This window comes from Coccinella septempunctata, chromosome X (assembly GCF_907165205.1).
Source record: "Coccinella septempunctata chromosome X, icCocSept1.1, whole genome shotgun sequence".
Classification (NCBI taxonomy): Eukaryota; Metazoa; Arthropoda; class Insecta; order Coleoptera; family Coccinellidae; genus Coccinella; species Coccinella septempunctata.
In genome coordinates this window covers 3,364,197-3,387,383 of record NC_058198.1, presented here as the reverse complement: position 1 = coordinate 3,387,383, position 23,187 = coordinate 3,364,197, and the positions used below count along the sequence as shown (strand labels likewise).

The following is a 23,187-nucleotide window of genomic DNA, read 5'->3' as shown; positions in this document are numbered from 1 at the left end:
TTTGGCCGAAAATGCTTTTTTCTTCGTATCGCTTTGAAATTCAGAATATATTTTCATTAGATCCTTCTCTATCCGAAACTGCAATCGGTTTCTCTGCAAGTGAATTATTTTTCCATTTATGCCCTTTTGAATGTTGGGAATTTTGGTTTGCCATAGCAGCCAAAATAAATTTTTTTCGTCAAAACTGAGTTCAGATTTGGAATCAGAGACATCGTATTTTCCAGAAAAAACGTATTAAAATCCAATATGAAAACAGGTTTTCCCATTTTAGATAAAAATCGAAAGAGGTAAAAAGCGCCTTGAAAATATCGGCATAGGCAACACATCATATTCAACCAACCGAAAATTCTATGGTAGCGCCACCTAGTCGAAATCTAACGAACATGGCCCAACTCAATACAGTTTTCTATTTCAATCATAGTAGAAAACTGCTCTGTAAGAGAGATAGGTTTCTACCATGAAGGACGAAGAAAACTGTAATTGATTAGTGGATGTTCGTTGAAATGGTACTAGATGGCGGAGCAAATGAATTCGTGAAAATTTCATACGAGTATGGAGAAATTTCAAAGTGTTTAAACGGCAAAAGTATTTGTTAATATGACGAAACTGAGTTCAGGTTTGGACTCGGAGACCTCGAATTATCCAGAAAACATGTACTGCACTTCAATATCTAAAACTTGGATTTTCGATGTCGATCGAAAAAAACGCAAGGCTATACATCATGAAAAATTTTGGCCGAAAATGCTTTTTTCTTCGTATCGTTTTGAAATTCAGAATATAGATTTACTAGATCCTGCTCTATCCGAAACTGCATTCGCTTCCTCTTCAAGTGAATTATTTTTCCATTTATGCCCTTTTGAAAGTCGGGAACTTTGGTTGGCCATAGTAGCCGAAATAAATTTTTTTCGTCAAAACTGAGTTCGGATTTGGAATCAGAGACCTCGAATTATTCAGAAAACATGTACAGCACTTCAATATCTAAAACTTGGATTTTCGATATCGATCGAAAAAAACGCAAGTGAAAATACTTTTTTCTTCATATCGTTTTGAAATTCAGAATATAGATTCTCTAGATCCTACTCTATCCAAAACTGCAATCGGTTCCTCTGCAAGTGACTTATTATTCCATTTATGCCCTTTTGAAAGTCGGGAACTTTGGTTGTCCATAGCAGCCGAAATAAACGCAAGGCTATACATCATGAAGGGGACTGAAAATGTAATATATAATAATGTTGAGACGTAAAAGGAAAAATAATTTGTGGAAGAATCGATTGCAGTTTCTGATAGAGCAGAGCATAATGAAACTATATTCGGAATTTCACAAAGAAAATATTTTTTTCGTTAAATATTAAGACGAACAATTAATTAATAATTCAATCAACACTTTTTCCCAACAGATTGACTTTTTAATTTATGCAGGATATGTCTTATTGGAAAGTGAAAGCGTAACATATAATAATTTGCAAAAAAAATTAGTAGACCACAGCAGCAAAAAAATTATTTTCTGTAAAACTAAACATGAATTCGAACTCAGGGAACTCGGTTTATCCAGAAAACATTTATATATCATAATTATAAGCGATTTCGCCGAATTCACTGAGTTTTAGTGAATGTACGCCCCCCAAAACCATTTATGATGAAAAACGATACTCAAGAGTCTAACGCCTCTTTTGTAGTAAAGTATTTTTAGATCAGCTCAAACAGTTTAATGCTCCACAGTAGCTTCAATCGGTTCACAGTTCGAGAAAATGTGTAATTGAGGTGAAAATGGAAAATTTCCTATTTTTCCATTTGTTAGTGTACTTTTTGTGCGCTGACTATGGTACATCTATTAGACGGTAAGTATGAATTTTTCATTCGGTATTCAATGAAAATCAGTTTTTGCGATCGTTGATTTTTTGAGTACCTTACTTTAGTTTTTTTGTTAGCATTTTTGGTTCAGCTTTTGCCCCTGGCTATTGAAAACTACAAAAAAGAATAGAACGATGAAAAACAATATTGAATTGATCTCTAAATATTATTCAGGTTTGTTTCAGTTTTCTGACTATTCTTTGAAATTAAGAAAAAAATTGTCCAATAAAGATTCACATATCCTGTTGATTATAGGGAAGAAAATTCCTATGGATGATCTTTATTTTTTTTATTTATTAACCATACGCATTGCTTTCAGACCGCAAATAAGTTTAGAAGGTGGAACCCTTCGTATTCGACCACTCAAGGGAAAAAATATTCTATTGGATACTTCAGGGAAAGGAACAGTTCTTCTAAATGGGGTAGACCTATCTGAAGCAGTAAAAATGGTTCGTTGGAACATGGGATGTTATCTGTACGCTCAAACTCCATATTTTCATAGGTTCTCAAATCCTCCAATATTCTGGACAAGTACACAACGAATTTCGAGGATTCTTTCAACAAAATAGACCAGTTCGAAAAAACCCTGACAGATAAATCTACTGGACTTGTGAAGAAAATTTTACGTCTGGAGGCAGAAGTTTCGGGTTTGACTAACGTTACTTCTAGTCCTGTGGTAAAGTTTGAAACTTCCTTTGAAATTCTTCGATAACTCGATTTTTTCCAGTCAAACACAAAGCTCACTAGACTCACGAAACAGCTGCAAACTGCAATGGCGGACTTGGCAACTCTTACCAGTTTGCTGAGTCAGGACGATTGCAAAAGTAATCCCTGTTCGAATGGTGGAACATGCCAAGACCTGTTCAACAATTTCATTTGCCACTGTCCTGACGAATGGGAGGTATGAGTTTCGATTTGTTCTTCAGATCTTTTCTATCAATTTTAGAATTTTTTCCGCTGCTTTCTCTACGGAAAGTCTCCTATTTCGTTGAATCAGATCGAGGAGGAGAGATCACGATCTTGCTGTGTGTGGTGGATTTTTTTATTGAATATTTTCGTGAAGGAAGAATTCATAGAAAAGTTTATTTTAAGGGTCAACGTTGTGATGTGGACGTAAACGAATGTGCAAGATTCGTTGGGACTGATTTAGGATGCCAAAATGGGGCGACTTGTATCAACAAACCAGGATCCTACCAGTGAGTTCATAGTTGCTTCTTGAAAATTAAAAATGAATTCCACCAAACACAATTTCCAGATGTTTGTGTACAAATGGATGGTATGGCATCCATTGCACCAGAAGATCTAAAGATTGCGATTCAGCAAGTTCATCGAGTCTTTGCGGCCACGGAACTTGCGTGCCCCAAAATACCGATCTTGGATATAAATGCATATGTGACCAGGTAGGTTCAGTTCGAAAGGGGAAAAAAGGATTTTACATAAAATTATACCCAACTCCTTCTCTGGTACACAACAGACCAAACCAAGTTACAAATTTGACGAACAATACTCCATTATTACAGAAAATACATCAGTCTTTGTGCTGTATTTATTGAAATACCAAAAGGGAAAGGTGGATATTGCTATAAGCCTACCTTACTTTATTGAACGACGTTAAATTCTTTCTTCGAAAAAACAAATATCCTTTTTTCTCAGGGCTATACGAACAGCGGACCTTCTGAACAATGTGTTGATGTTGACGAATGCAAATCCGGGCGCGCTGTCTGTTCCGTCAACCCTTTGGTTAATTGCATCAACACCCCTGGTTCTTTTCGTTGCGGCAACTGCCCAGAAGGTGAGAACATCTAATTTATCGGAATATTCATATCTCTCAACTGGGTTTGTTCTAAGGTTTCACTGGAAATGGATACTATTGCACTGACATAAACGAATGTCAAAACATGCAGAATGGATGTAGCAGAAATCCGTCAGTTGAATGTATCAACACCCTGGTGAGTAGATTCTGTTTTCTTCATTTTACCAATTAAATCAACATTTATAGAACCTATAATATGGGACATTTTTTATAGGGCTCCTATAAATGTGGACCTTGCCCACCTGGATATCTTGGCGATGGTAGAACTTGTACCTACAAAGGAATTTGCAACGTGAACAATGGCGGATGTCACCCTCTGGCTTCTTGCAGGGAAAACCAAAGTACTTCTTAATCCCCTATTCTCACAAAGATCTATCAAATTCTTCTTTTAGATAATCCAATGTCACTAGTAGAGTGCATCTGCCCCCCTGGTTACCTTGGAAATGGTTTGGGACCAAATGGTTGTATTGTCTCGAGGACCCCCTGGTCTCCCTGCAATCCAAACCCATGCAGAAACGGAACGTGCATAGTTGGTAACAATTCAACTTATACCTGCAGATGTGAACCACCCAATTTTGGTAAGTAGAGCGCATTCAACAACCAAAGCCACAACAAAACTGGTTAATATTCAAGGTAAAAATTGCGAACTTAGTATGTCTCCATGCGCTGGCAATCCCTGCAAAAATGGAGGTACCTGTTCACCTCGAGGGTTCTACTTTAGATGCTCATGTACAAATTCTTGGACTGGACCCACTTGCGCAACTGAAAGGAGCGGTAAGTTTGTCAATTGACGAAGAAAGCTTTCCTCGATGAACCTTCAACAAATTTCAGCATGTGGAGGTGTCATCAGCCAAGAAAGTGGCACCTTGAGGTACCCACCAATCAATTTTTCATTGAGACCAGAGGTACGCAGCTGTGCATGGATTATTGAGACATCGAAAAACCAAATTTTGAAACTCGTTTTCAAAGAGTTCCACATGAAATACACGAAGGAATGTAACAAGGATTGGTTGCAGGTGGGTTTAATAGTCTCCACTTGAACATTTCATAACCAGTCGGAAATTGATTTCTCCGAATCCTTATGGATCTTGTTTTGGGAGTGCAGTTAAAGTTGGGATACCCTTCATACCAGTAGTAGCATAATGCTGATAAGATATTTTAGACGATATTATTCGTATTTTCTAGATGCACGATGGTAGAAACACAGCCACCCACACTTTGGGAAGATACTGCGGTAACAATCTGCCCAAAAACGGATCCTTCCTAACGACTCACAACTCGGTATACATTTGGTTCAGAACTGATGGCACCTCTTCAGATACAGGTTTCGAATTGAGTTGGAATTCTACCACTCCAAGTAAGTTTTTTAAGATGAGGGTTGATGCAGGAGTATAACGGTCTATTTCACTCTTTCAGCGTGCGATTTCAACATCAGTGCCACTAGTCATGGTTCTATACAATCCCCTGGATCACCTGGAAATTACCCTAATAATAGGTTGGTAGAATTTTTGTGGAAAAGTATCATTTTTGATAACACTCTGTGCCGTATGTTGGTATCGTTAATGTGTGGTATAATTATTGTTCGTTTCAGGGATTGTTTCTGGATGATAAACGCACCTGCTGGAAGAAGATTGCTCTTCCAGTTCTTCAGTTTCGATGTAGGAAGCTCTGTGAACTGCAGTGGGGATTATTTGGAGGTAGGAGCAATACAAATTTGAGCATTTTCAAAGAATTTTTCTTATGGTTGTAACTTTCTTTAATTGTTTCAGATCTTTTCATCCTCGACTCAAGATAATCCACCTTATTCGAAATATTGCAACAGTTCTGTGCTTCCATCGAACTTGTACATGCCAGGCTCAGTAGCGGTAATCCATTTTCATTCTGACGACACCGTGCAGCATCCTGGTTTCCAGATGAGTTATTCTGTAGTTGAAGGTAACTGGATATGGCCCATGAGAGCAGAATTCTGAGCGTTTTCTTCCAGGTATACCCGGATGCGGTGGTACTTACACCACGAGCCGTGGAGAAATACAGTCACCCTCTTATCGCGGCAGATACCTGTCGGATCTGGACTGCGAATACAGGATCAAGTTGGCACCGCAGCTCAGGGTTAAGCTAGAGTTTGTGTCCTTCGAACTTGAACATGACAGCAGCTGTAAATTCGACTATCTCGAAGTGAGCTGCCTGACAGTACCACTGGAAGGCTGACCTTTAAAATTAAATTTTTTTTCAAGATCTTCGAGGGTCCCGACACAAGCTCGCCTTTGATCGGTAGATACTGCGGTTCGAGTTTACCAGGACCTTATTTATCAAACGGCAACGAGTTGACCATTCGGTTCAAATCGGATTGGGCTACAGGCTTCAAAGGATTTGTCCTGAGATATGAGACAGGTGGGTAAATCAGGCCCTAGGGATGATAGAATATCAAAAATATCCCTAGAAATATGGCTGGACATTTCGGATTCAACGTTTTACTGGTTATGGTATATGGGGAGAATAAACGATCTGTCAATTTTCAGTATGCGGTGGGAAATTCACCGAAAAAACAGGAATCATCTCATCAGACGGATACCCAAATCGCTATGCTCCAGGTGTTTCCTGTTTGTACGAAATTATTCAGCCCCCAGGATACATAATCAGCCTCAAGTTCCTAGATTTTCGTCTGGAGCATCCTTCAGGTACAGATGAGCCATGCTACGATTATGTAGAGGTAAGTTGATAGTGACTTTTCGACGAAGAAGTTGCTCTTCAATTTTCATTTTGATCAGGCTTCTACTTACTCTTCAACGTATGTAATGACTTGAGTTTTAAATTTCTGAACAGATCAGGGATGGAGACACAGAAAATTCAACATTGATCGGAAGATACTGCAACGAAACACCACCACCAGAGATCATTTCAAGTTTCAATTACCTCTGGATAAAGTTTAACACAGATGAGAGCGTCAGCGGTGAAGGCTTCAGGGCAAATTATAGTGTAACAGACATAGGTGAGAAGAAGATTTCATACATGATGACACCAGAATAGATTACACTGCAATTGAACACTTAATCCTTCAAGATCTTTTACTGTTGAACTCGAACTCTGTTCGAAACGCAACTAATCCCTCTCTTTTTATTTGGACTCGAATGCAACTGAAAGTGACTTGAATGCAACTGTAAGTGACTTCGACACAACTGTTAGGTGACTGGGACAATTGAAAAAAAGAAGTATTTGGTAGTACTCAGTGATGAACAAATGTGCCGCGTAGTTGACACCCAATTTCATTATGAATTTGCCCCATTAGCCCCGCGGTTCTTGTTTGCAGGGTGTGGAGGAGTGCTGAAGGAAAATGCCGGGGTAATCTCACCCCAATTCGACGCTGGCAATTATGGTTCGAAACTGAACTGCAACTGGGTCATAAAAGCACCACCGGGCAATCTGATCCGCGTGATCTGGGCTACTTTCCAACTGAAGCAGAGGTACTTCTGCGATCGTGAATACATCCAGGTCTTCGACAATAATACCATCACTGGTAGAGGCGGATTGGTGGGAAAATTCTGCGGAAATAAGCTGCCACCTTCGTTCATCAGTACCTCGAACGTTGTTACCTTATCTCTAGTTCTGGAAAGGTCAGTTATTACCAGCAGCGGTTTCACACTCTCCTACAATTTCGTCAAAGAGGCCAAACGTGAGTGCCTTTAACTTCACCAAGTGATAAATATCATTAGATCGATTTTTCGCTTACAGTATGTGGTGGAGACTTCCATTCGGCTGGTGGCGTCATAAGATCTCCAAATTATCCAGCTGAAATTTCACCGAACGCTGATTGTGTCTGGACCATTACCGTCCCACAAAATCACCAGATCCTTCTCAACGTCACCGATTTCCACATGGATAATAACGACCAATGCAGATACGATTATCTGGAAATAAGGTATTTATATCGATGGAGATGCAACGAATTTTCACGTGTATTTCCATTTTTCCGATTCCCACGTGTTTTACAGGGAGGAGGTATTCAACATGACAGTATCGTTGTATATGGAAATATACTTCGTTTTCTGCCGAAATTACAGAAACATAACGAAATTTTATCTATGGTATCAGATCAAAAGAAAAGTTTGACTATTTTTCACGAACAGAACAATCGATTTCCTGTTTATTTCAAGTTTTGCTTCACCAATGCTGTCTTCCATCTCTTTATCTTAGTCTTTTTTTCCACAGAAATGGAAAATCCGCATCATCTCCCCTCATAGGTCGTTACTGCGGTAGCAAATCGCCAAAATTGGTATCCTCCCACGCGAATCAGATGTATATTCACTTCAAAACTGATAACCATGGGTTAGGAGGATGGTTTGAACTCGTTTGGGAATCAGCTGCAACTGGTTCGTGACATCTCCAAGGGATTTTACCCCAGAGGATGACGTTTTTTCGTTTCAGGTTGTGGCGGTATACTATCGGCGGTTTCAGGTTCAATCGTGTCTCCAATGTACCCAGAACCTTACAACAAATTCACGGATTGTTACTGGAAAATATCAGTCAGTGCAGGATCGCTTGTGCAGATCATTTTCACTGATATAGATTTGGAGCCTCACAGTTTCTGTCTGCTGGATTACGTAGAGGTATCTACCAAGCATATGCCATTTCTCCAAAAGTTTAATCGATTAATGGAAATAATGCTTCCAAAGAATTATTGTTTGCACCTGCCAATTTGTCTACCCTAAAGTTCATATCATGATTTCAAAACGTGACACTTTTAATGGCTGAAATAATTGCTGTATCTTTCAATGCGAATTGTGCTTTTCATTTTAGGTATTTGACGGCTCTAGTGCTGCTTCTAAATCCTTGGGAAGATTCTGCAGCTTGACGCATCCAACCTTCATTCGTACCACCCAGAATCACGCTTTTGTGCGTTTCAGATCCGACGTAAGCTATCAAGGCAGAGGTTTTCAACTTCAGTATACAACAGGTAAATCCAAAAGAGCATTGTGTTAGACCAAATAAGTTCAATCAGTTCAAATCACATTCAGTCCACAATCATGGGTCTTCATGGAGACTATTTCACCCCTATTTAGCCATGGAGAAGTTTTCCATTTTCCTCTTCAACTTATAATCCTCTATTTCAGTTTGCCAGAACAATATAACAGGCTTCTTTGGGGTAATCGAAAGTCCCAACTTCCCAAATCGCTATCAGCTGCCGGAAGAATGTGTTTGGAACATCAATGTTGAAGCTAAGAATAAGATTAATATCACATTTACATCATTTGATGTTAGAGCGTGGAACGACCATGGAAATAAGACATGCGCTTCTAATGGCTTAGAGGTATAGGCATAATTTTTTTCAAACTGCGAACCTCAATTTGAGAATTTTTTCCTACTAATACTTTTCATTTCCTTTTCGTACCCCCAAGATCAAGTATGCCGCTGATGATTACACGGGAACTGACACCGTAGTTTATAACACTTATGGAAAATATTGTGGACACATTGATACCCCTAAGTTGCTGACACTGGACCACGACAAAGTTCAAATCAGTTACAGGACGAAATCTACCATGGTAGGTTCTGGATTTAGGCTAGAATGGGCCCTGGAAGGTGAGTTAATGTTGTCCATAAAATTCTACTGTATCTTCATCGATTCTTTTTAAGGCTGCGGTGGAAAACTTTACAATTCGGGTACAATTCACTCGCCAAATTATCCAAAGGGATATCCAGAATCAGCAGCTTGCAGGTGGGAGATAGAAACGGAATTTGGAAATTCCATAGTATTGACGTTCAATGAGATCGACTTAGAGAGGACGAATGGGTGTCATTACGATTCTATACAGGTGAATTTACACGAGAATTCGGGAAAACCGATGAGGAAAATTCGTTTTGCAGGTTTACAATGGGCCAGACAACACGTACCCACAAATAGCGCATTTTTGTCATCAAGACACTCCTATTGAAGTGAGAAGCAATGGTAACAAGATGGGCATTTATTTCTCAACAGACTCCTCCTATCAGGGAAAAGGATTTTCCGCCAATTTCAGCTCAGTTAAATCAAGTAAATATCGATGGATATTTCTATCTGTGAAATAACCAGATGCCTCTTGCTAAAAAGATTTTCCTTGACTTGAATCAATTTCAGAATGCGGTGGAAAATTAACATTGGCAAAGGGCTCCATATTTTCACCCAATTATCCGAAAAACTACAACAGAAACGACTCCTGCGAGTGGCTACTTGAAGTAGATGAAAATCACCTCATCGATTTGGAATTCGAAGAAGTCGACTTGATGAAAACGGACACGTTCTGTAACAGAAATTACATCAAGGTTGTTGAATCTGAACTTATTCTCTCTTATCCTTAGTTTACTCATGATATAACCGATTTTAGGTCCACGATGGACCAAGTGCAGCCTATCCAATTTTGGCCACAGTTTGCGGTACGAAAAAACCAAATAAAACTATAACATCCACCCACAATACGATGTTCGTAGAATTTTTCGGCGGTACATTTGTTACTTCGAAAGGATTTCTCGCACACTTCCATAAGGTAAGTTCAGTTATGACTGAAACATTTTTCCTACCAATTTGTCTTTTCTTTTTGAAACTTTGAGGTGATCTCTTTATATTTCAGGCTTGTGGAGCACGTATTGTAGCGTCGGTTAGTGGAGAAATACAGATGCATCCAGAATTCGTCGACAACAACCGTATAACAAATTGTTCTTGGACAATTGTGGCCCCCGAGCCAAGTGAGTTCTTTATCTCCGTCAAAATCTGACGATACATATGAGATGGTGTAAAGTGCGCCTGTGCCACTTGCCATTTTATCTGCCAGCGCAGGCGTCTTAAGATTTCACACGACTCCAGTACATATTCTTCAACCTGAACCTGAATAATTAGAAATATTCTTTTCCAGATCAACACATCGCCCTTACCATAACCCACATGAACCTGAGGTTCATGGACTGTACAGGCAGCTCTTCTGTGAGCGTTTACGATGGTGAAAGCGACAATGGGACGTTACTTGGTTCCTACTGTGGCAGATCAGTCCCTGGAATGTTGCTCAGTAGGGGAAACGCACTCCATATTGTTTCCGAAGTATACGTATACTTAAATGCGAACTACGAAGTATTTGATTCGAGTAAGATTTCGAATGAACTTGAAAGAATATCTGAGGAAATGTTATATTTTTACTCTAATTTTTCCCACAGCTTGTGGCGGTACTTTCAACACCCTTGGAGGCATGATCATTTCTCCAGGTTTCATTGATGGAATTCCTAATTCGTCGTCAGAATACGAATGTGAATGGACCTTACAAACAGCTCCAGGTATTTAGATGTCCATGAAGAAATGCAAATGTTGGGTTCCCTAACTCTATCTCTTCTTTAGGGAATTTCATCAGTATCACTTTCCAAGATTTCAAATTACCGCAATCGGAAAAATGTAAAACTGATTATTTGGAGTTGCGTCGTTACAACTCCAGTGGGAAACTTATGGGAACATATTGTGGGGATGAGAAACCTGCAGATATGACTTTGGAGGGTGGTGTATGGTTATACTTGAAGACTTCAGAGAATAGAGAAGGAACTAAAACCGGATTTAAAGCAAGCTACTCCACAGGTAAGAGATATTTTGCACCCAGCTGCAAGAGGATTATATAGAATAATTTCAGCTTTCAATAACGTTCTGAACGCCCCATCCGGACAAATCGCTAACCCACTTTACCCTGAATATTTCACCATCTACGAGGATTACACTTGGCGAATTTCGGTAACATTCGGCAAGAAAATTGTCATCAAATTCAAGGAAATGTCTCTTGGTTCCCATTACGAAACAGAATGCGCTGCCACTGGAATGAAGGTAAAATTTTCATGACTCAGCCCTTAATTTCACCACCTTTTTCACCGAAATTTTTCAGATATACGATGGTATGGACAGTTCGGCTGTAGTGCTGAAGGAAATCTGCGATTTTGAAATCCCAGAACCCGTGAAGACTTCCTCCAACGAAGCTTACATCACGGTCTCCTTCACAGCTGGACAATCCAAATTCCTGATCGAATGGGAGGAAATCGAGAGCTACAATTCGCCCCAAGCGAAAAATACCACAGGTAAAACGAAAAAATCGCAATATGATAATTGGATTTCAATATAGAAAAGAAATTGGAAAAACTCAGGGGCCTATTCAGAATACCCTAGACTTCAAGTCTCTAGCTCCTAAGACCTAAGGCCTAAGAGAGAAACCAATCGAATAAGCAAACTGCGATCACGTGGACGTCATTATAGATTGGTTCTTTCCCTAAAAACTTTTTTTCCATTCAGAATTTTATGAAGACAACAGAAATAATGAACTTGGTATAAAATGTTAGCTTGTTTTTTCTTTACAGTTGAAGGGTGCGGTTCTAGCGACGTCATTGACATGACGTCCCTGAGGAATTACACGTTGAAGTCCCCAGGATATCCTGATGGATATGCAGATCAGCTGAAATGTGACTGGACATTCATGACGTCTTCATCGAACCACTTGGCCATCACTTTCTTGTGGTTTGATCTGAAATCTTCGTACGGTGTCTACTATTCCTGCAGTTACATGGATTCTGTTGAGATATTTTCAGGGAACGAGAAAACTGACGAATGGAAATCAATCAAGAAAATCTGTACCGTGAACGAAACTAACTCTGTATATTCAACCACGAATATGATGAAGATTAGTTTCGTCACAGATTACAGTGGAAACGGTACAGGTTTCAAAGCTGAAATCAAAGAAGGTAATTCATTTCTCGAACCAAATTTTACTCAAAGGAAAATACATAAAATTTTTCCTTCATTTTACGACTGCTGCGGCAATATCTGTCAATATTGAAAGCGAATAAATTTTCCCCCTTGATCGAATGTTTCAGAGTGTGGAGGTGAAATATTTAAAGCTGAAGGAAGCATAATATTTGACGAGCAGCACCCTAGAGGTCGAAGAGTGAGTATTCTTGTATAATTTTGTTTTTTCCCTTTCTATATGATGCTTTATGCGATAGTGCCAATGGAACATCACAGTACCAACTGGAAAAACTATAGAGGTCGATTTTCTCCACATGGACATAGCACCAGGCCAAGAAGAAGGATGCAAGAATTACGTGATGGTTGGTACTCATTATTTCACTCATTTCGTTTTCTATATATTATTTGTTTGTCCAGCTAAGGAATGGGTTGCAATCCGACTCACCACCCTTAGGAGCTGGAAAGTATTGTGGAACAAACGGACCAACACTGAAGACGACTAGCAATCGACTAGGAGTGAAATATTCTGGATCTCCCAACGTCAAGGTGAGTTCAGCTACTTTTTCATCCATCCCAATATTGACGCTTTTCCTATACAGGGTTTCATTTTGCGTTTCAAATCGGTATCCTACGAATGTGGCGGTAACACTGAACTCACCGTTTTCGGGAATTCAACGACGATTTCATCCCCCAACTACCCCAACATCCCACCGCCACACACCGATTGTATCTGGATCATAAGATCGCCGCCAGGTACCTCCATACAGCTCGATTTCCACGGAAGATTCGATTTGACTCAATCCGAAGGGTGAGTGTTTAATAACATCATTTTTTGTCCTTACTCAAGAATCTCTTCAGGTGTACTTCAGAAGCTGTTGAAGTTAGAAATGGAGCAACAGAATACTCTCAACCCATCGGAAAATTCTGCAAAACCCTGCCTAGTACTCAGTTCTCGACTGATAACATGATGTTCGTGAAGTATTTCACTGACGTCGATGATCCTAGGAATGGCTTTAAAGCCACCGCAACTATAGGTAAGAAGGATGACGACTGAAGCTGAAGATCCTAGTTTTAGACATTTTTTTCAGCTACATGTGGGGGCACTTATAGAGGTATCCATGGAAAAATCTCTTGGTCAGCCGATGACAGCAGGATGCACCAAAGCAAGAATAATTGCACATGGCGAATTGTTGCACCACAAGATTACAATCTCGTTCTAAAGGTAGATGCTTTAGATATGCCACTGATGAGTATCGGTTGCAGTGGAAGCCTTAAAGGCATACAGATTTATTCAGTGGATCCAGTACAACATAAAGGTAATATAAGAGAGTTTGAAGTGTTCTAGAGTGATATAACCATTGAAATCTATTTCAGAGGTCTTTGTCAAGAAAATTTGCACCCGTTTGGACACCCAAGATATAGCCATCAACTCTAACGAGGCTGTCATACATTACAAACATGTTGCATCTTCGTTCTCTACGAAGAAATTTGTACTGGCCTACAACGCAACGAAGCAGAGTGAGTAACATTTTTGGGATTCGGATTTTCATTGTGTTGGTTATTGTTGGTGACCCTCGGAAGTTAACCAAATATCTTAGACGAGTAACGACAGCAATGGTATAACTGCTCCTTATGATTTTCCAGATTGCAGCTTCAACTTGAACACCCCAACTGGCAGAATCCAAACGCCAGGCTATCCCAGACACGCATACCGCCTAATTCATTGCAAGTGGATCATAAGGGTTCCAGAGGGAAGAAGGATAAAGCTTACCTTCACCGATCTGGATCTGGACGAAAACTTGGACTTCCAAAACCAGGGTATCGCAATGCTGGACAGCGGAAGCACCAGGATGTCCATAGCTTTCATCCGCTTCAACAACGGAAGCACCACGGATGGAAGGAGACAATTTGAGACAAGCTCCAACATGTTGACGATGTTCTATTGGTCGGTGAATGCACACGGTCGCGGATTCGCGGCATACTACGATTCCAACCAGCCAACAGGTAACTGATCAGCGAAAGAAATCGACATATAGACTCAGTAATACTTATTTAGCAACTTTACACAATTCCCTTGTTGCATTATGGGCTCCGACCCTGCCTTGCCGACTGCTTACTCCAAACACTTACTGACTAATTGTTCTGGATGGTTCTTGAAGCGACAGGGTGGATGCCTTTTGGATATTACAGCTTCCCGTCATTCAATACCGCTTTATTTCAGTCTGCCAGGGTTCTTTCAACGAAACTAGTGGCAGTATCTCAGTGCCAAATGCCACTTCGTTCTTCTGTTCTTGGAAGAGGCAACAAACCTCATGGAATACAACGTTGAAGGTCTCGGCGACTATGCATGTCAAATCGAAACGCAGTGCAAGTTTAAATTGTAGAAACGGAAACTCTGCAATGATGATATATAACCGTGAGTACACAAGGACTTACTCGTCATCAAAACTACTATCTTAATTTTTCTTCCAGCTGATTACCCTTGGAATTTGCAGTTTGCTCTTTGCACCAATACAACTAAACCTGTCGTATTAAGAACCTCCTACCCAACGCTTAGCCTTCAGGTCAGTTTTTTGCTCATCCACCTGCTTCTTGGTGCAGAGATAACTGATTTGCTCAACTTTTCAGGTATGGGGAAGGAGGGAATTATTGAACTACACATTGGATTATGATACCTACCCTTGTGGAGGACTGATAACGGACGAAAGTGGACAAATAACCACGCCAAATTTCCCGAATAAGCCATCGTCTTCTGCTGAATGCAGTTGGGTATTGAAACTGCCGAAGAATCAGCAGATAAACGTAACCTTCGTTTCGCTAGACCTAGGCGAAGACTGCGAGAAAAATTTCGTAGAAATTTTCAATGGAGCCTCACCCAAGTCTCCCAGAATAGCCAAGTTCTGCAAGGCAAACGCACCAACTGTTGGGCCTTCCAATACCCACTCAGTGATTTCAGAGAGGAACACTTTGATTATCAATTATCATATCGCGGCTGATGGTAAGGGAAAAGGATTCAATATCACCTACCAGCCAGTTATAAATGGTGAGTGAGCCTTCGAGTGTCTTGTGGTGGTTTTGAATTGTTTCCCTTCAGGGTGCGGAGGGGTATTCCACGACAAGAATCGAATCATTCAATCCCCAGGATATCCGAAGAACTACCCCAACAATAGCGAGTGCGTTTGGGAGATACGAGCCCCAGAAGGATTCCACATCGGTCTTTCTTTCATTGGCAGATTTCATCTAGAGGAGAGCGATGATTGCGTTGATGATTTCCTGAAGGTTTGGGACTGGAAAATGAATGACTGGCAACTGCTGAAGACGCTGTGTGGCAGAGAAACTCCAACCAGTGTCAATTCGACAGAAAACAGGATGAAAATAATGTTCAGGAGCAACGCGAAGATCCGAGCTCAAGGGTTCAAGGTAAGCTCATCTGATATTGCTCAATCTGGTGGTCTTAGTCTTAGTTGAAGAGGTTTTTGCATCTGATACACTGCGAAATAAATTGTTGTGAACAGGCAAGGTGGGAATTCAACTGTGGTGGAACTTTCGTGGCTAAGAACACCCTCCAGACGATCGTCAGTCCTGGTTATCCCGATAAATATCCCAGCAGCATACAGTGCGTCTATAAGATAGTTCCTCCGAACGCAAAACAATATGTCCATTTGAAGTTCCACGATTTCGAGTTGGAGTACGGTAAGCCGGATCTCCCGATTTGAACCCTGCAGATCTTGATATTGACATTTTTGCAGGTATGCCAAGTTGTGTTTCCGACAATGTTACAGTGACAAGTTTGAGTACATATTACGATCGTTCGGTGCGGACTCTATACTGTGATAAAGTAATGCCACCGGAAAATTCTTACAAGGATGGGGTTAAGATCACCTTCACTACCGACTCCTGGCTCGTGAGGAGAGGTTTCAAATTTTCCTTCACTACCACAGGTGAAACACGAGTTTTCTCATATAGCTCAGTATCGAAGATTATCGAGATATTGGGTTTTTTTTGGTTTTAGACAGTATATTGAGAGTCTTTCATGATTTCAGGATGTGGTGGTAACATTACGGTCCCTACGCAGATTTCAACCCCTAAAATTTCACTGGATTCCTCCTACTTAGGCTATATCGACTGCGAATGGAAGATTATAGCACCGCCTAAAAAGATCATAGCTTTAAGGTGAATTTTCCTCTTATTCCCATTTTATGCACTTCTTCTGATATATTCCTGCACTTAGTGGTGTGCACAAGGTCAAAAACTAGCACATTCCTATAATTTTCATCGATTTTTTCAGGTTCGTCCAATTCATCACACCCTACACCGCCTCCTGTTCCTATGACAACGTGATTATCTACGACGGATTAGAGAGGAACAGCGAGAATAAACTGGCAACTTTATGCGGGAACCTCACCACAAACCCACCAACATTAAACAGCCCCAACAACACCCTGACCATATCCGCGAACATAGATCCGAATTACAAAGATATGAACATCTTGATCGACGTTTTCTTCACTGCAGGTATGAAACATTGAGGCTCGTCCAAGAGTATCGTGCAATGATTCTTTTTCAGGTCCCTCTGAAGGATGTGGAGGTACCTTCAACCTCACATCAACGATGACGATCAGATCTCCCAGTATGAAAGAGAATAATGAGATCGGCGATTGCTATTGGAAGTTCATGGCTCCTGTGGATTACACGATAGAATTTGAAATTACCGACCTGAATATGCCCACCTGTAGCAAGAGGAATTGCTCTTGTAGCTTCCTAGAGGTAATTATCTCAGTATTTTTCTCAGCAACTTGGTAGCAGAGCGGCTTCTAGAGCTGGTTGTCATGCCTTAGTGTTCTTCGTTTTATCTCAGTTCGATATTACCGATTATCTTTACAGTTCAGGGATGGTGGCAGCTCATTATCCACCCTAATCAGCAGGCTGTGCAATTCAACATCTCCCGTGACCAAATACCAAACCTCAACTCGCTACGGGTTCCTGAGATTCTACATGGACAGCCCGCAAAGCAACTCTTTCAGCATAAGAGCAAGACCAATTATCTGTGAGATAAGCGAAAAAATTAACTTGGCATGCAGCCATCAACTTGACATGTCGTTTTTCAGCTCCTTGCGGCAAGTCCTTGCTGAATGTCACGAAGGAGTTACAGAATATCACCTCTCCCAATTACCCGAACACTTATCCGGAGAACATAAGGTGTAGGTGGATTCTGCAATCCGAGGCGAGCTACAAGAAGATGGTGCTCAGGTTTAAGGAGTTCAATCTGGCAGACGAAACGGTTGGTTCTGGACCGGAGGATGAGTGCAAGTTTGACTTCTTGGAAATCGAGAACGGAAATGTGAGCAATATTTTGCAGGTTAATAATAATATATGCATGATTATCCTCTTAATTTATTGATTTCAGCAACACGAGGCTTACGGAAAAGGCTTAGGGCCTAGTACAGTTTTCGCAGGTAGAGGAAAAAGTTCAATAACTTACGTGAGTATAATCGAAATCAGAGTTTTCGAGAAAAAAACGAAATTATTTCCAGGAATATGCACTCATGGGCGTGCACACTTTCTGCGGCAGAAACAGTCGCATGTTCGATTATTATTCTCCAACAGGCTCTTTATCCTTGATATTCCAGAGCAAGTCTGGGATGAATCACGGCAAAGGTTTCCTGATACAATATCAGCTAACAGGTATTCAATTCCTCTCATTCTCATCCATGAAAATCTAAATTGAAATCGTTTCAGGTTGTAACAGAAACTACACTGATGATTACGGAAAAATTGTGTTCTCGCTGAGCGAAAAAGAGGACTGCCTTATCGGTATAACAGTTGCTTCTAATAAAACTATATCTCTATATTTCGCGGAATTTTTCTCGTTCAATTCGGATAACTGCTCGGATGAGTACGTCAAGGTGAGTTTTCCTTCTTTTCCGATTCAACTGCGTGTTGAAAACCATTTTCCGGATTTCCCAGGTGATAGACGGAGATTTGAACAAAGGGAAGGAGTTAAGAAACTTATGTGGCTTCGAAAGGGCCAACTCGATCTTCAGCACCACAAATCAAATATGGCTGAAAATTCGTTCAGAAAAAAATGCCTTGGATTTGCACGTAGACCTCACGTACACCTCGACGGACAAGGGCAGAGGGTGTGGAGGGACGATTTACGATATTTCTGGAACTTTCACCAGTCCTATGTATCCGAACGACTTCAGAAATAATACACAGTGCGTTTGGTACATAAGGGGACCGCCAGGGACCACGCTGGAACTCCGAATTGATGGTGGGTTCACCATCCCCGAAAATCATCTTCAATATTCAATTTTTTTCATTTCAGTTTTCGACATCCAAGCCAGCTGTGACGTGAACTACCTGAAAGTTACAACATTCGATAACGGTGTACAAAATGAACATGAATTCTGTAAAGGGGTAACGTAGAAGTATTTAATTTTTTCTTCTGAGAATACTGAACTGATTATTTCAGGACGATCCAGCTGTGCTTACTTCGGATGGTAAATTGACTGTTCTTTATCAAGCAGCAGTTCACAATGGGGGTGTAGGGTGGACTGCTTCGTTCAGAGCGACGGAGCAAGACCATCAATTGAGTTATGGTTCGTAAATGAAAATCAGAGTTGTCTCTGATATCATATCTATCTTTGTTGATGGATTTATTTTTTCCAGTTCCAATAGCCATCGATTGACGGCGTTTGAGAGAGCAGAAGAATGTAACTTGAGAATTTTTAATAAATAATTTGTGGAAATCCAAATTTTTTTATTTATATTTCACCAGAATTTTTCCCTCCTTCAATCCCGAATAGGGTATTTAGAAGATTCTGAAATTTAGCAGTGTTTCTCAGTAAGAGAGAAAAAAAATTTCAGATATATAATTTATTTAAAAATGTATTGCAGTTTTGTACATCATATTCGTATAAAATATAATGACGCCAGTATCGATAATAAGTGTACATGTATTTATATATAAATATATATATCGCTTCATCCAAAATTCCACCACATCGTTTTAAGTATCTTGAGACCCGGTGAAATTTCAGGAACTATCACAATAATGATTATAATGAAGATGTCGATCCATACTCAGCCCTTACATGCGTTTGTTCTTCCTCAGCATATCACTGAGATGTGAACTCAAAAAAACATCCCCGAAGGAAGTTGCGTGGCTACTGGCCACTCCACCCCTTCCTGTACTGAAACTGTTGGCTATAGCAGTCGCACCACCTGGTCCTCCCATGTCATCATCTTGTCCTGATTTCCCCCTTCCCCTCGAATTACCACCAACCATAATGGGAAAGAAGTTGTTCAAGAAACTTGATCCTCCGGCACCGAAAGGAAAGTTGGATGGGACAGAATCTTCGTCTTCCGGTACGTTTTTTCTCCTTGGTTTTGTTATGGTGGGCTTTTTGGGTGGCTGGGCATCTTTAGATCTGGGGTAGTTGTTGTTGGAAATTTGAGGATGCTCAGTCGACTGTTCCTTGAACTCTCTTTCTTCGTCTGCAACAACGAAAACATCCTCGGTTACCGCTTCCTTCTCGAAGTCCTCGGATGCTGCTGGGATAGGGTCTGATTCTTCCGGGTAGTAATCGGGGTATCGCATTGGGGGAATGCCGTAGTAGCCACCTAACATCACAGTCCCAGGGTGGTAGTAACGGTAACCTAGAAAAATGTTGTTTAAATATTCCAGAGTCATACGAAACTAATGTGCCTCCAAGAAAATAGGAAAAAATTGTGTTAGATTCGTTTTTCAGTGATTCACAGTGAGTTCTTTCGAATTGGGAAGTGTTTTATTGTGGATTCCACCTGCCCAAATAGATTTCCATAAATCGAAGATAGTTTTAACTCGAGGATGGTCGTGAGTTTTCAACTGTGTCATTGAAAAGTTGGAAATTTTCCTCCTTCAAAAGGAGAGGATGATTAATTCAATTTTTTTTATTTTCTGGTGATACGATCGTCACGAAACTTTGCACAAGACTGCATTTCGGTAGTTTTCATCTAGGTACCGAATTTCGAATCAATTCCACCGATAATTTTCGAAATATTGAAATAAAGTAATATAGTTGCAAAATGGCGAAGGCGCCGGGTGTAATTTTCACTATTTTCCTTCTTCTGGTTTGAATAGATGGAAAGCTCAACGGTTAATATTCGTCAAAATCAAGAAATTAACATTCCCAAAGAAATATAGAACGAAAACATATTGCGGAATACTCCAAATACTAGCTTTTGAAAAAAAATCAATAGACTTCAACAGACATGGGGCATCAGAGTTTTCCTTTGAATTTATGAATTACGTATGTATTTTTTTGGAATTCAGCAAAGCCAGGGATGGCATTCACTTTTTCAACAGTGACACAAACATTTAACAGAGTTGATATATGTATTATTTTCTGTTTTTATGTTACTTGGTATGTTCTGCCCTTGAGGCATGGAAGGATATTGAAGGAATGGTTTATGTAAACTTTAAATTCCAGCATTTTGTGTCGCAGTCTTTATCCATTTATGTCAATGTTTTTGTAGACCCAAAATGATTTCCATGAGGAAAAATCTATCTTGCCTTTGTAGGCTTTTCATCTTAAAATTTCGTACACATCTGTTCGAACGAACTTGAGGAAACATAATGAGAACTGAGTGGCAACTGAGTGACTGCCAAGAAAAAAATACGAAAGGTACTTACCCTGTTCTGGGAATGCACTGGAAGCAACAAAAGCTGCGAAAAGAACTGCGGCCACGATATTCGACATTTTGCTCAAAATTCGTCTCGTACTGGATGTACACTTATCCCAGATTGTTTTATATGAAGCAAATCAGCTCCCCCACTTCTGTCAACCCTGTTGAGATCGAAAAGGCACGCAGATCGAATTGTTCTAGCTAATAAGATATTCGCGAAGCGTCCTGTTGAATCACAGGATTCACGTATAGGATGGACTGTTAGTAATAAAACAGTACGTTAGGGTTTAACGTTGTACCGGATCTGAATTTTGAGATTTCGTTATCTTACTCATCTGATTAGTCTTGAAATTTATTCATTAGGCGACTAGTGGTTTTTCTGAACGGATCCACCACGAGATCTGTCTGGATATAATACGTACTGCTCGATGACTAGTCCGAAGAAGAATATACAGGGTATTTACTTAAAATGGGTCAAATATTAGAAGTTTTTTCATGTTTTCGTTGACAAATTTGACAGGGTAAGACTCACACGAATATCTTCTTTTGAGATGAGTTTTTCATAAATTGATACAGTTTTCTGAAGAAACCACTACTATGAAGAAGTGGATATTCTGGAGATTTGTTGTAAAATGCATATTTCCTCGAAAACAGTTGGAACTACTTAGCCGAAATTCTGATATTCGAAACGGTAGTACCCTGGTGAATCATACTACCTTCAATATTGTACAAGGTTTACCGGACACCCTGTACAGAGATTTTTCATGATGGTTCCTTGTTTGCTGTTCCTGATGATTTGTTTGTTGATTAAAACTTCAGTCTTTCACTTGCCTCGGATATGCATTTCCACGAGGCAGTTTTTTTGGTTGATCAATTTCATTTCTACTCAGGAATTATGCTGCTATACCCAAAGACTCTGTTCATTCGAATTTGAAGCAGTATAAGTGTTAAATGTTTGATAATGTTGGAAATTTTAAGCATCATCTGAATCTTCACGTTGCTTAGAATGACTTGATTTTAAGTGACCCCAAAAAGTTGAAAGGTACAGTATTTTCTGTTTCCACAGAATGAGTCCTGAAGATAATACACCTAATACCATCGTCTTTCTTTCGCCTTCCATAATTGGCGAGTCAATGATCTATTGATAACCGCAATATTGCAAAAACGTGACGAAGTGTCATAATTGGATTTTTCCCTTGGATCAAACATTGCCAATCAGACAGCATAACTGAGGACTTTGTACACTCCTTAGATCAAGTGGAATGTCCATATCCTTTAGACGATTGATAGTCCTGATATATACGAAGTAGGGTTGTATAATTAGAAATTAACATGAAAAGTTGTATGACCTGCACCTTAGATACCACCAGAAGTCTTTTCGTCTTCTCCCCGTATTTCAATTGAGTTCTTTGAGTTAGCTGGAAGATCAGCAAGCCAGACGGTCTCATTAACATGGATTCAACGTTTCATCTACGTTAATGTAATGTAACATTCTGGCGATACAATATGTATTAACGTACGCATTGGCACAGTGCTAGGAATATATTAATATGATTGAATAAATTAAAGCTAGCGAACTACTATTATTTCGTCTCATTTACAAATTTCTACAATTCTACGGGCATAACATGCCGGATATTTATTTACGTCATACGTGATAAGCACATCTGTTCAGGGAATTACGGGGAAAAAACGTAAAAATTCACAACTAGAGGACTCGACACTAATAATAGACAAGAATTCGAACCAGGGTGGGGCTACTTTGAATTTTCAATCTTGCTCGTGTAAATATTTGCGGAAAAGTGCCATTCGCCGATGGAAAAATTAGAAGGAAGTTATTCTACTTCGATTGAGTGTCCTTCTAACGAGTTGTCGCCAGGTGTTGATGTTATTGAGGACTGGTGCAGTGTCTAGATGTCCCTTTTTCATTTCTGGCCATGAAGGCAAATTTTTGTTTGTTTCTCTTTTCTTATCATTGTGTATGGGTAATTTCAATGAAAGAATTGTACTTTCCTTCCTATGGCTCTCCAATTTCCTTTGATACATATCCCCAGGTTTAACAAGATCCAACAAGGAGATTTTGGTAGGTTTCAAGAGTTTCCAAGGAAGTGGTTAT

At 40.0% G+C, this 23,187-nt stretch overlaps 2 protein-coding genes across 2 annotated transcripts; one reads left to right on the top strand and one right to left on the bottom strand.

Moving 5' to 3' along the window:
* Positions 1-1,688: 1,688 nt before the first annotated feature.
* Positions 1,689-19,154, top strand: LOC123321675 (cubilin). The gene is made up of 64 exons (XM_044909402.1): positions 1,689-1,838; positions 2,171-2,300; positions 2,354-2,527; positions 2,579-2,752; positions 2,944-3,047; positions 3,107-3,251; positions 3,505-3,643; positions 3,700-3,800; positions 3,879-4,005; positions 4,057-4,242; positions 4,298-4,438; positions 4,496-4,680; positions 4,850-5,021; positions 5,081-5,159; positions 5,256-5,361; positions 5,434-5,599; positions 5,649-5,839; positions 5,899-6,055; positions 6,184-6,374; positions 6,488-6,653; positions 6,972-7,334; positions 7,394-7,580; positions 7,871-8,031; positions 8,087-8,268; positions 8,459-8,615; positions 8,773-8,969; positions 9,058-9,241; positions 9,296-9,474; positions 9,527-9,692; positions 9,777-9,961; positions 10,024-10,182; positions 10,267-10,381; positions 10,549-10,773; positions 10,844-10,960; positions 11,022-11,252; positions 11,305-11,492; positions 11,551-11,740; positions 12,017-12,397; positions 12,530-12,600; positions 12,659-12,763; positions 12,819-12,947; positions 13,001-13,209; positions 13,260-13,435; positions 13,490-13,717; positions 13,776-13,919; positions 14,046-14,405; positions 14,623-14,817; positions 14,874-14,965; positions 15,030-15,444; positions 15,496-15,821; positions 15,917-16,094; positions 16,151-16,342; positions 16,445-16,574; positions 16,690-16,916; positions 16,969-17,168; positions 17,286-17,448; positions 17,510-17,742; positions 17,809-17,883; positions 17,936-18,086; positions 18,141-18,307; positions 18,369-18,675; positions 18,730-18,821; positions 18,877-19,003; positions 19,074-19,154. Exons 1-64 carry the CDS (start codon positions 1,768-1,770, stop codon positions 19,091-19,093), a joined length of 11,184 nt encoding a protein of 3,727 aa, XP_044765337.1. The 5' UTR covers positions 1,689-1,767; the 3' UTR covers positions 19,094-19,154.
* A 111-nt stretch (positions 19,155-19,265) lies between these two features.
* LOC123321530 lies at positions 19,266-21,233 on the bottom strand. The gene is made up of 2 exons (XM_044909185.1): positions 21,079-21,233; positions 19,266-20,063 (listed from the first exon to the last, which is right to left on the bottom strand). Exons 1-2 carry the CDS (start codon positions 21,143-21,145, stop codon positions 19,495-19,497), a joined length of 636 nt encoding a protein of 211 aa, XP_044765120.1. The 5' UTR covers positions 21,146-21,233; the 3' UTR covers positions 19,266-19,494.
* Positions 21,234-23,187: the final 1,954 nt, after the last annotated feature.

Bases quoted from the DNA above. Each gene is read 5' to 3' on its own strand.
- LOC123321675 (XM_044909402.1), top strand. From the start codon at position 1,768: ATGGAAAATTTCCTATTTTTCCATTTGTTAGTGTACTTTTTGTGCGCT. The intron at 7,581-7,870 runs GTATTTATATCG...TTTTTTCCACAG, and splicing joins TACGATTATCTGGAAATAAG to AAATGGAAAATCCGCATCAT. The intron at 17,884-17,935 runs GTGAGTATAATC...AATTATTTCCAG, and splicing joins GAAAAAGTTCAATAACTTAC to GAATATGCACTCATGGGCGT.
- LOC123321530 (XM_044909185.1), bottom strand. From the start codon at position 21,145: ATGTCGAATATCGTGGCCGCAGTTCTTTTCGCAGCTTTTGTTGCTTCC. The intron at 20,064-21,078 runs GTAAGTACCTTT...ACATTTTTCTAG, and splicing joins CAGTGCATTCCCAGAACAGG to GTTACCGTTACTACCACCCT.